At 34.1% G+C, this 12,072-nt stretch overlaps 1 protein-coding gene across 1 annotated transcript in view; it reads right to left on the reverse strand.

The window, feature by feature from the left end:
* LOC102879427 (disintegrin and metalloproteinase domain-containing protein 32) overlaps positions 1 to 12,072 on the reverse strand; it is a 149,365-nt gene that overhangs the window by 86,587 nt on the left and 50,706 nt on the right. The window contains exons 8-9 of the mRNA XM_015592805.1: positions 8,460 to 8,531; positions 8,090 to 8,256 (exon numbers count right to left, since the gene is read on the reverse strand). Of these exons, the coding sequence (XP_015448291.1) occupies positions 8,090 to 8,256; positions 8,460 to 8,531 (239 nt within the window). The remainder of the gene's footprint in view (positions 1 to 8,089; positions 8,257 to 8,459; positions 8,532 to 12,072) is intronic.

Below are 12,072 nucleotides of genomic sequence, written 5' to 3' on the forward strand. Positions count from 1 at the left end.
AAGCAAATAGAAGTAATGAACTAGTATTAATCATATGGAGTGAAATAAGCAAGATAGTAGAATAGGAATTTTCAGCCCCTATTTCCCCGTAGAAACAATGATTTTGACAACCACTCACAGATGAGAATAACTTTTTGAGAGTCCAAGAGTCTAGAGGAGAGGTCACAGTGCCTTTCTGAAGCAAAAATAAATCCAAGAATAGACATATTGAAGACGGTAAAAATAGTTTCACTTTACCCATGTCATCATTCCCCAAATGCAGCAGAGCTCAGTGCTATGAGAAATGCCCTCAGCCATGATTTCTCCCACAGGAGAAGGTGAGAGTATGATGAGTGCCCACAGCTATGCAGGATGCTGTGCTAGAGGCCCACTTCTTAAGTGTCCATTGACAGATAAATAAAGAAAATGTGATGTGTTCTGGTCAGAAGCATGGCAGCATGAGGGGTCCCCTTGATCTCTCTGCTTAATTTACAACATACAACAAATTGAACATTCAATAGAAAAAGCCCAGCCTAACACACAAACACATCTGAGAGATCTGCGTGTCACAGTATCTGAAGGTAAGCGAATGGAGCAAGCAAGGGAGGAGAAAAAGGAGAGGTGTGGAGACTGGTGCTGTGAGCTCAGACCAGAACTCCCTGAAGGACTCTAAGAGAAGGGAGAAATTAGGTGGTGGTTTGCACTCTCTGTAGCCACAAGCACTCGTGCCTGAGTGATGAGCATAAACCACACACTCAGTGGAGCCCAGTGATCAGGACAGACACCAGGGCAGAGACGGAATACAGAGGGGCAACAGTTGTATTTTAGCAACCACCACTACCAGGCAGAAAGCTGAGTCACAAAGCCAGGCTGCCTCCACCCATCCTCCCAGAGATCACCTCCCCAAACCCTCCCAGATCTAGCAGCAGGCCCCAAGGGAAACTGCAGCAGCAGTACTCTGACAACTAAAGAGACACACACCGAGTGACAGGGGTGGAGATACAGAGGCCAGGCAGCAAGGGCCTAGCGGCCAGCATTACTGGAAGAAAAACAGCCACAGGCACACCAGCAGCTTCTCCCAACACAACCCACCCTCACCCATCCAGGTTGATCCATAGGAGGGATCTGGGGCACTTTAGAAGGCACAGCACTGTAGCTGCTGGGGAAGCACCAGGAGACCTCAGGGGCTCTTCAGAAGCTTGGAAACCCATCACCCATCACGTTCTCAACCAGGGGTAAAGTCCTCTGACTGAGGTGACCTGCTCACAGAGGAGACACAACCTCATAGGGAATAAAGGGCATTTTTTATTGGCCACACAGCAGAGATCCCAGAGAACTGGGCAGTGCAGGAGGCTTGTGCACACCTATAGGAGAGAAAAAAAAACACCTCTTATCAGTCTGCTAAAGAAAACACTCTTATTAATAAATTTTTTTAAAGAAAAGCAGAGTATATTTCCCCTAAATACCAGAAAAAATAACTCCTCAAACACTGTGAACAACTAAGGTGACAAGGTGGCTTAGAAAGAAAATAAAACTCGAGAAAATAAAATTAAAATTATAGATATATACGATTTAAATGACAGAATTAAAGATCGTACTTCTAAACATCAGACTTTTCAGCACAAACTTCACAAGTTAGGAGGGAGTGGAATCAAATATTCAAATTACTGAAAGACAGAAATTACTACCTAAGAATAATATATCCAGCAAATTCCCCCTTTAGATATGAAAGGAAATAAAGACATTTTCAGACATACAAAAATACATAACTATGAGTAAAATAACTAACAGGCAGACAGAAACAGGATATTACAACCCTTATTAAAAACAAGGTGTTATAAACTGAAATATTCCATACTAATTACAGACCAAAAAAAAAAAAACCACTTGAAAAAAGAGACGACAACAGCTATTGCAACTTAGAAATGAACGTATAGTATATATAGGAATAATTTGAGACAACAAAAACAGAAAATAGAAGGAGTCGAGATTCAAATATGCAAAGGAGAATGGAGAAAAGGTGCATGCAGAAGAAAATGGACTACTGAATACATGAAACTATCCTTTCATAAACTTAATGGTAACTACACATAAAAAATCTAGAACTGAGATACATAACATAAAACAAGAGAGAACAAAGGGAATAAAACAAAACAACACCAAATTAAAATAACAGAAATACAAGGACAAAGAAACAATGAGATCAAGCCATCTCAAAACAAAATATAAAATGGCTATAAGAAGACCTCATATTTCAACAATCACCCTAAATGTAAATGGACTGAACTCACCAATAAAAAGAAATAGGGTAGCAGACTGGATCAAAAAACAAAACCCAACCATACACTGCCTTTAAGAAACACAGCCCAGTTGCAAACAAACATAGACTCAAAGTGAAGGGGTAGAAAGGTATTCTCTGAACAAATGGCATCTAGAGAAAAGTGGGTGTAGCCATACTTATATCTCACAAAACATACATTAAGATAAAAAAAAAAGTAACAAGAAACAATGATAGACACTTCATAATGATAAAGGGAACCATACATCAAGAAGATCTAACACTTATCAATATTTATGTTCCCAATCAGGGAGCACCAAATTATATAAAGCAACTACTAACAGAACTATAGGGAGAAACTGACAAAAACACAATTATAATAGGAGACCTAAATACCCAACTGTCAGCTATAAATAGATCATCCAAACAAAAAATCAATAAGAAAATATTATCCTTAAATGACATATTAGACCAATTGAGAATAACTGACATTACAGAGCCTTTCATGCCAAAACTGCAGCTTATACATTCTTCTCTAGTGCACATGGAACATTCTCATGGATAGACCATATGTTGGGACACAAAACTAGCCTCAACAAATTTAAGATTGAAATTATACCAAGCATATTCTCTGACTATAATGTTTTGAAACTGGAGATCAACTGTAAAAAGAAAGTAGGAAGAACAATAAATACATGAAGATTAAACAACATGCTACTAAAGAAAGACTGACTCATACAAGAAAGAAAAGAAGAGATCAGGAGATACATATAAACAAATTAAAATGAAAATATAACACATCAAAACTTTTGGGACATAGCAAAAGAAGTAGTAAGAGGAAAGTTCATATCATCCTATCTCAAGAAACAAAAATGATCCCAAATTTTAAAAAAAAAACTAATATTAAATCTTAAAAAACTAAAAAAAAAAAAAGAACAAATGAAGCCCAAGGTCAGCAGAAGGAATAATATAATACAAATAATATAATAAAAATTAGAATGAAATGAAATTGAGAACAAAAAAAAAAACAATTGAAAAAAATTACTGCACAAAAAAGCTGTTTCTTTGAGAAGATTAATAAAACTGACCAATCCCTGGCTAGATTCACTAAGGAAAAAAGAGAAAATACGCAAATAAACAAAACCAGAAATGAAAGAAGTTACAACAGAGATAACACTAAAATATAAAGGGTCATACAAGAATACTATAAATATTATATGCTACTAAATTTAATAACCTAGAAGAAATGTACAATTTCTTAGAAATATACAACCTTCCTAGACTGAATCATAAAGAACTGGAAAATCTAAATATACTGATGAACAGTATGGAAATTGAAACAATTGTTAAAAATCTCCCCAAAGGTAAAAGTCCAGGATCAGATGGTTTCACCAGTGAATCCTACTATTCAAAAAAAAAAAAAATTAATATCTATTCTTTTCCAACTTTTCCAAAAAATTTAAAGAATACTCAATACTTCCTAACACATTTTATAAGGCCAACATTACCCTGATACCAAAACCTGGTAAAGATAACACGAAAACAGAAAACTATAGATCAATATTTCTCATGAACACAGATGCAAAAATCCTCTATAAAATACTAGCAAATTGAATACAACTACACACGAAAAAGATTATACACCCTGATCAAATGGGCTTCATCCTAGGGGAACAGGAAGGTATAACATATACATATTGATTAATGTGATACACTGCATAAACAAAATAAAAAATAAAAGCATATGATCACATCAATAGATGTACCAAAAGCACTTGACAAGATACAGTATCCATTTATGATTAAAATACATAATAAAATAGGTATAGAAGGAAAGTATCTCAACATAATAAAAGCCATATATGTCAAACCCTAAGCTAACATGATAATTAATGTTGAAAAACTAAAAACCTTTCCTCTAAGATCAGGGACAACACAAGTCTGTCTGCTATTACCACTATTATTCAATATTGTTTAGGAAGTCCTAGCTAGAGCAATTGGGCAAGAGAAAGAAATAAAAGGCATCCCAATAGGAAATGAAGATCTCCAACTGTCACTTTTTGCAGATCACATGATTTTCTATATAGAAAACCCTAAAAAACTCCACTAAAAACCTATTAGAAATAACAAACAAATATAGTAAAGTTTCAGGATACAAAATCAATGTTCAGAAATCCATAATGTTCTATATTCTAACAAAAAATTTTCAGAAAAATAATTTTTAAAAAAATTCCTTTTGCAACTGCAACAAAGAGTAAAATACCTAGGGAACAAAATCTAATGAAACAAGAGAAGGACCTATACTGAAAATTATAAGACATTATTAAAAAAATTGAAGAAGACACAAAGAAATGGAAATATATTCCATGTTCTTGAATTGGAAGAATCAACATAGTTAAAATGACAATATTTCCAGTTCTATCACCTTAGTGTAGTGGGTAGCACATCTGCTTTGCATGCAGAAGGTCCTGGGCTCACGCCCCAGGTGGAGCCATGGACCATACCCCAGGTGCCCTATACCCTGGGTGGGCCATACCCCAGGGTGCCAGACCCCTGATACACATTGTGAGCATGTGGAAGGAGACGCCCCGCCCTCAGAAATTCAGTTCTTAAGGGGAAACGGCAATATCCATGGGTCAGGGGTGTAAGGGGTGTGGCAGGGGGAGATTAAAGAGGAAGGGGAAAAAATGACCGTATTACCTAAAGCATTACACAGACTTGATGCAATATTAATCAAAATACCAATGGCATCTTTTAAAGAAATAGAACAAAAAACTATCAGATTTGTATGGAATCACAAAAGAGCCTGATACCCAAAGAAATCCTGAGAAAAAAGAACAAGGCCAAAGGTATCACTTTGCCTAACTTAAAATTACACTACAAAGCAACAATGATCAAAATAACAGGTGTTGGCTGAAAAACACACACAGACCAATGAAACAGAATTGAGAGTCCAGAAGTAAACCTCCATATTTAAGGGCAAATAATTTTCGACAAAGGAGCCAAAAACTTATGTTAGAGAAAGAAAAGCCTCTTCAATAAATAGTCCTGGTAAAACTGGAAAGCCACATGCAAAAGAATGAAACTTCTATCACCATACACAAAAATTAACTCAAAATGGATCATCAAAGACCTGAATATAAGACCTGAAACATTAAATTGCATAGAAGAAAACATAGGTACTAAACTTCTGGATCTTGGTCTTCGAGAGGATTTTATGAATTTGGCCTCAAAAGCAAGCGAAGTAAAAGCAAATATAAATAAATGAGACTATAGCAAACTAAGAAGCTTCCACACAGCAAAAGAAACCATCAATAAGACAAGTGGCAACAATCCAAATGGGAGAATATATTTACAAACAACACCTCTGATAAGAGCCTATTATTCGAAATATATAAAGAACTCAAAAAACTCAACAAAAAAAATCTAATTAAAAAATGGGCAGAGGACCTGAACAGACATTTCTTCCTGGAAGACATACAAATGGCCAACGGACATGAAAATATGCTTAACTTCACTAGCTATTAGGGAAACACAAATCAAAACCACAATGAGATACAATCTCACACCTGTTGGAATGGCTATCATCAACAGGACAAATAATAAGAGTATTGGAGAAGCTGTGGGGAAAACGAACACTCATACACTACTGCTAGGAATGTAAGTTGGTACAATCACCATGGAAAACAGTATGGAAGCTCCTTAAAAAACTAAGAATGAATTACCATATGACCCAGCAAGCCCTCTTCTGGGTATTTACCCAAAAAATCTGAAAACATTTGTCCACAAAGATATATACACCCTGATGTTCATAGCAGCATTATTCACAGTAGCCAGGACATGGAAGCAACCAAAGTGTCCTATGACAGATGACTGGATAAAGAAGATGTGGTACATATATACGATGGAATATTACTCATCTGTAAGAAAAGGTAAAGTACTGCCATTTGCTACGACATAGATGTATCTTCAGATTATCATGCTAAGCAAAATAAGACAGAAAATGTTGAGAACCATATGATTTCACTCATATGTGGGATATAAAAATAAAAGTAACAAACAAACATGCAAACAAACAGAAACTCATGGATATGGACAGTGGACTTATGGTTACCAGAGAAAAGAGGAGAGGAGGAAGAAAAAAGGGGTAAGGCAGTCAATTATCTGGTGGCAGAAGGAAATTTAACTTTGGGTGGTGAACATACACACACACACACACACACACACACACACACACACACATATGTATAACATTACATATATATATAACATACTGTTGAATTGTGCACTCAAAATTTATTTGATTTTATAATCAATGTCATCCCAATTATTTTAATAAAGAAATGCAAAACTGAAAATAAAAAATGAAATAAAATAAAAATAAAAGGATCATACACCATGATCGAGTGGGATTATTCCAGCAAGGCAAAGATGATTCAACATCTGAAATCAACAAAGTGATAATCCGCATTAACAAAATTAAGGATAAACAACATATGATCATCTCAATATATACAGTAAAAGCATTAGAGAAAATCTAAATCCATTTTAACAACTCTCAACCAAGCAGGTGAAGAGAGAACATACCTCAACATAATAAAAGCTATATATGATAAGTCCACAGCTGATATCATACTCAAAAATGAAAAACAGAAAGCTTTTCCTCTAAGATCAGGAACAGACAAGGATGCCCACTCTGACCACCATTATTCAGTATATTATTAGAAGTCCTAGCCAGAGCAATTAGGCAAGAAAAATAAAAGGAATATATTTATTTGGATTGATCCCCTTAACATTATATAATGACCTTCTTTCTCACTTAGTACAGTCTTTGTCTAAAGTCGATTTTGTCTTATATAAGTTACCCCAGACTTCTTTTGGTTTCCATTTCCATGGAATATCTTGTTCTATCTCTTCACACTCAGTCTGTGTGAATCCTTACATCTCAAGCAAGTCTCTTGTAGGCAGCATATAGATGGGTCTTGTTTTTAATCCACTCACCTGCTCTGTCTTTTACCTAGAAAATTTAGTCTTTTTATATTTAAAGTAATTATTGAAAGCTATGTACTTAATACTATTTTATTTATCGTTTTCTGGATGTTCTGTAATTCCTCTGTTCATTTCCTCTTCTCTTACTCTCTTCCCTTGAGATTTGATAATTTTTGTAATAGTATGCTTAGATTCCTTTAATCTTATCTTTTGTGTCTATCCTATGGGTTATGGCTTTGTGGCTACCATGAGGCCTACATAAAACAAGTTATATTTGTAACAGTATATTTTAGATTAAAACAACTTCAGTTTAAATACATTTTAAAACTACGTTTTTACTCTCACCATTCCCACGTTTTGTTTTCGATGTCACAATTTATATTTAACTTGTGCATCCCTTAACAAATTATTGTAGCTATGAGAATTTTTACTACTTTGGTCTTTTAACCATCATAGAAGCTTTACAAGTGATTAACTCCCCCCCGCCAACCTTTACAACATTAGATTAGTCTGGATGTGTGTGGATGTGTGTGTGTGTGTGGATGTGTGTGTGTGTGTGTGTGTGTGTATACCAGTGAGATTTATATTTTCATATGATTTCCTGTTATTAATTAGCACCCTTTCCTTTCAGCTAAAGATGTCTCTGACATTCTTGTAGAATCAGTCAACTGGTTATGATAGCCTTTAGCTTCTGCTTGCTGGAAAACTTTTTTTCCATTATCCATTTCTATTAAACCTCACTTCCCCTTTGCAATGGTCAGAAATGAACAATAATTCCCTAAACAAAGCTATATCATTATCGCAGATCTTTGTTTTCTAAGAATACTGAAACATTATTCTTACATGAATAGATATGCAATATCATGAGGCCTTAGGGTAAGATAAGACTTTTTCCATTTTAAAAATCTATGCAATAATTCGTCTGCCTCACCAACTGTAGAAATTTTATTTATATCTGACCACAACTCCAATGATGACAACACAATAGTAACTTTAAATTGGGCAAACACCTAAAAACAGAAGAGATAAATACATGAAAAATTAATCTTCATGTTACTTTACATGACCAACAAATTAATTCAATGTTTTGACGAATCCACACTTAGTTTATGTGGATGACTTTATTACTTAGAAATAACAATCAAGTTAATGAAAATTTTAATTTCAAAACTAGTATGATTTTTCTAAGTAGAATGAAAAGAAAAATACTTACTGAATTTACAAGGCCAATAATATCAATGACTTTATTTGTTACTATCATGCTATCAGAGCCCAAGTAATCATACTGGAAAAAAAAACAAAATTAATTTTAAATATAAATACATAAATACATAAATAAATAAATACAAATTTGTGATATGTTTGAGATTTACTCTCCATCTGCTTTCACAGGTTGAGGCTGCTCTGGGTTAGAACAGTTCAAAATAAGCCAGCAACAAATAAAAAAAAATGTAAGTTTGAATCACTCATACATGCTGGCGTACAGCCTAATAAGTAACTTTTAAAATTACAATATAACCTAACAATTGCACTCCAGAACATTTAACCTAAACACTTCCAAAAAAACCCTACCCATAAATGTTTATAACAGCTTTATTTATAAGAGCTCAAAACTCATATATCCTTCAGTGGTTAACTGGTTAAACAAACTATAATACATTCATACCATGGAATACTACTCAGTAATAAAAAGGAAATGAACTTTTTATATATAAACCAGCTTGCATAAACTTCAAGAAAATTACACTGAGTATAAAAGAAATCTCAAAAGGATACATACAGCATGATCAAATTTATGCAATATTGCTAAAATCATATAGATATGGAACAGATTAGTAATTACAAGGGTTAATAAGTGTAGAAAGGGGGAGATATGGGTGTGATTATAAAGGGATAACGTAAGAGAGTCGTGTGGTTACGGAACTATTGCATGTCTTGACTGTGGTTATGAGTTACACAAGACTACCATAGCATAAAATGAAATACACACACACACATGAATGTATATACAACCGCTAAAATCTGAATAAGTCCTGTGGAATGTGCCAGAGTCAAATCCCAGATCTATAAATCATATCTCTGAAGTATATTATCCCTTTGATGTTCCACAAGACCCTAAGATTAAACATATCCAAAACTAAACTTATTATACTTCCTCAAAAATCTGCTCCTATTTACATTTTCACTACTACAGCTAATAATATCATCATCTATGACCTCCCACATTTATTATGCTACATGTTCCATGAGAACAGAATTTTTTCTGTTTTGTTCACTTTTGTAGCCCCAATAAACAGAACAGTATCTGGCATCTAGAATATGCACAATAAATTTATTAAGTGAATGACTAAATCAAATCAATTTACAAGTCCTTCTAGTTCAACCTCCTCAGTAACTTTTTCAATTGTTCTTTTCTTTCTATTCCTAATATTACTAATTTATAAATTTTTACTTGAATATTTAAATAATCTCTTAAATGGTTCCTCATTCTCTAATTTTATCACAAGCAATCCATTTCCTACACTATTACAAAAATGGTGATTCTAAAATGAAAGCATGAACATGTCACTCTCTGCTTAAAATGTTCTAATGACTCTCCATTACCTTAGGATGAAATTCAAATAAGGAAAGTTGCAGGATACAAAAATGAATGTACAAAAATCCATTGCATTCCTATATATTAACAATAAAACTTCAGAAAAAGAAATAAAACAATTCTTTCTGCAACTTAAACAATGTGAAGGAACTATATACTGAAAACAACAAGGCATTATTTTAAAAAACTGAAGAAGACACAAAGAAATGGAAAGATATTCCATGTTCGGGAATCGTAAAAATCAACACAGTTAAAATGGCCATACTACCCAAAGCAATACACAAATTTAATGCAATCCCCATTAAAATCTCAATGGTATTTTTTAAAGATATAAATCAAAAAGATATCATATTTATATGAAATCACAGAAGAGCCCAAATACCCAGAGAAATCCTGAGGAAAAAAGAACAAAGCCAAAGGTATCACACTGCCTGACTTCAAATTACACTACAAAGCTACCATGATCAAAATAGCAGTTATTGGCAGAAAAATAGATACACAGACCAATGAAACAGAACTGAGAATCCAAACAGAACTTCTGGAGATGAAGAACACACTGCATGCAATACGGAAATTCCAACAATCATCAAAAACTAACCAAAGACTAAAAATCCAGGACCAGATAGCTTCACCAGTGAATTCTACCAAAGATTCAAAGAAGACTTATTACCTATTCTCCTCAAACTCTTGCGAAAAATTGAGGAGGAGGCAATACTTCCCAATTCATTTTATAAGGCCAATATTACTCTAATACAAAACGTGGTAAAGATAACACAAAAAAAACTACAGACCAATATCTCTCATGAACACGCATGCAAAAATCCTAAATAAGATACGAGTGAACGAAATACAGCAACATATTAAAAAGATTATACACCATGATGAAGTGGGCTTCATCCCAGAGGTTCAGGGATGGTTCAACACATGCAAATCGATTAATATGATACACCACATAAACAATGGAGCTTGGAATACAAAAAGTCAACAGAACACTCAATTATCTCAATCCAAAAAGGCCTTCACCAAGACGCATTCTATTTAAGTTGTCAAAAATCAACAACAAAGACAGATTTCTGAGGGAAGCCAGGGAGAAAAAAATGGTAACTTGTAAAAGTAAACCCATTAGATTATCCTCAGAATTCTCAGTACAAACCGTACAAGCCAGAAAGGAAAGAAATCAAATATTTAAATTATTAAGTAAAAGAAACTACGGGAAAAGTACCTGGAGGCCATCTATAACAAACCCTCAGCCAAAATTATACTTTATGGTGAAAAACTAAAAACCTTCCTTCAAAGATTAGGAACAAGGCAAAGCTGTCCACTATCACCACTCTTATTCAATATAACATTAGAGGTCCTAGTGAGTGCAATCAGGCAAGAGAAAGATATAAAAGGCATCTACATAGGAAACAAAGAAATCAAACTGTCACCATTTGCGGTTTCCAGACATACAGAATCTCAACTACAAGGCCTGCATTACAGGAAACACTGAAAGGGGTCAGTTCACCTGAAATAAATGATGAAAAAAAAATACATAATTAGGAGTAAAGTCAGTGACTATAAGGCAAATAGAAGCAGAGGAGTGCAAGTTCCCCTACTCTAATAATGGAGTGTCAAAAAGAAGTTAAAAACATAATAATTCCTTTTGCAATTGCAACAAAAAGAATAAATTTAATGAAAGAAGTTAAGGAACTATATAATTAAAACAAAAAGAATAAATTTAATGAAACAAGTTAAGGACCTATATAATTAAAACTATAAGACACTATTAAAAGAAATCAAAGTAGATACAAGAATTCAAAGATCCAAAATTGCAAAGGGGAATGAAGATGAGGCACGCACGGAAGAAAATGGACGACTATATATATGTGTGTGTGTGTGTGTGTGTGTGTGTGTGTGTGTGTATACACACACACACACACATATATATACAACTATCCTTTACATATTCATAATGGTAACCACATGCCAAAGATTCAGAACCGTTGTACATAACATAGAACAAGAAAACCAACCAGTGGAACAAAATCAAGAGTCCAGAAGTAAACCCATATTTATACGGCAAATAATTGTCAACAGAAACACCAAAAACATACAGTGGAGAAAGAAAAGCCTCTTCAATAAATGGTGCTGGGAAAAGTGGAAGGCCACCTGCAAAAGAATGAAACTAGACTGTTGTCTATCACCACACACCTAAATTAACTCAAAATGGATTAAGAACCTGAATATA

Source organism: Pteropus alecto, unplaced genomic scaffold (assembly GCF_000325575.1).
Source record: "Pteropus alecto unplaced genomic scaffold, ASM32557v1 scaffold24, whole genome shotgun sequence".
NCBI classification, from domain to species: Eukaryota; Metazoa; Chordata; class Mammalia; order Chiroptera; family Pteropodidae; genus Pteropus; species Pteropus alecto.